The sequence below is a fragment of the Plasmodium reichenowi genome, chromosome 13 (assembly GCF_001601855.1).
Source record: "Plasmodium reichenowi strain SY57 chromosome 13, whole genome shotgun sequence".
NCBI lineage: Eukaryota > Apicomplexa > Aconoidasida > Haemosporida > Plasmodiidae > Plasmodium > Plasmodium reichenowi.
In genome coordinates, this window is record NC_033658.1 from 1,809,183 (window position 1) to 1,810,589 (window position 1,407).

At 15.6% G+C, this 1,407-nt stretch overlaps 1 protein-coding gene across 1 annotated transcript; it reads left to right on the forward strand.

Annotated features, from left to right (window-relative positions):
* Positions 1-331: 331 nt before the first annotated feature.
* On the forward strand, positions 332-1,131 carry PRSY57_1347200 (step II splicing factor, putative; the record flags this gene model as incomplete). The annotated part of the gene is made up of 2 exons (XM_020115206.1): positions 332-395; positions 581-1,131. 2 exons carry the CDS (start codon positions 332-334, stop codon positions 1,129-1,131), a joined length of 615 nt encoding a protein of 204 aa, XP_019970129.1.
* Between the last annotated feature and the right edge of the window lie 276 nt (positions 1,132-1,407).

Genomic DNA, 1,407 nt, shown 5'->3' on the forward strand with positions numbered 1-1,407 from the left:
TAATAAATATATAATTTTAAAAATATATTCATATATATATATATATATATATATATATGCAAAATAATTCATTTAAAAAAACTATTCATTTTTCAATTGAAATTGTAAATTCATTTTGCCAATTAAATAAAATTGAACAAAAAAAAAAAAACAAAATTTCAAAATATGTAAAAAATATATCTATTTTTTCTATTTTAAATCAGACTTCTGTAAAGATGAATGTTAATAAAAGAAAACAGATATAATTTATTTCATATATTTTTTTCTTTTTCTTTTGTTTATATATGTTTATTTTTGTTTTAATTTTTTATGCTATGAAAACATCAAAATAATGTGGATAAACAAAATAGGGAATAAAAGTGCTTCATTTATTAATCATAAGCATTTTCATCCAGGTATGTAAATATATATAAATATATATATATATATATATATTATATTTATTTAATAAACTTATGATATTGTTATTTATATATAAGACGTATATATAAATATATATTAACCATATATGATTTACCTTTTCATTATTTCAATATATACATACATATATATATATATATATATATATTATTTCATTTAGGTAATATAAAAAATTTGGAGAGAGTATGGCTAGCTGAGGAGAATGAAAAAAAACGAAAAGAAGAAGAAGAAAAATACTTAAAGAAAAGAGAAGAGCAATATAAATTATATGAATTAAAAAAACAATTACGAAAAAATGAAGAAGAAAATAAAAATGATGTACACAATATTTTATATGATATAAATAAAGAATTGAAAAAGGAGAATTCCTTTAAAAAAAAAATTTTACATAATAGTATTTCAAATGAAACTACCCCAAATGTAAATATTATAAATAAGATACTTATAAGATCAAAATATGATGAAGACATATTTTTAAAAAATCATAGATGTATTTATGGTTCTTATTATGATAAGGAAAAAAACAAATGGGGTTTCAAGTGTTGTAAAAATATAGATAAGAATTCAAAATGTACAAATAATACAAGTTGTAGTTATAATATAAATAATAATCTTATTAAAAAAGATTTAACAAAATCAAAGAACAAAAAGAAGAAAAAAAAAAAACTTATTGTTGATAATAGTATAACAGCTGTTTTGAATAAAATATGATAATCCAAAAAAAAAAAATAAAAATAAAATAAAATCATAAAGTAGAAAAAGAAAGTAAAAAAAGCTGTGTTCAGTTTGTTCATTTTTTATTATATGATAATAAGATATTTTTTTTATATATATATATAAGTTTTTAATTAATCAAGATTTATGTAATTTTGTTTTTTTTTTTTTAGTTATAATTATTATATATTATTTTATATTGATTTATTTCATTTCATTTCGTTTTGTCTTTTTTTTTTTTTTTTTTTTTTTTTTTTTTTTTTTTAAAAAATT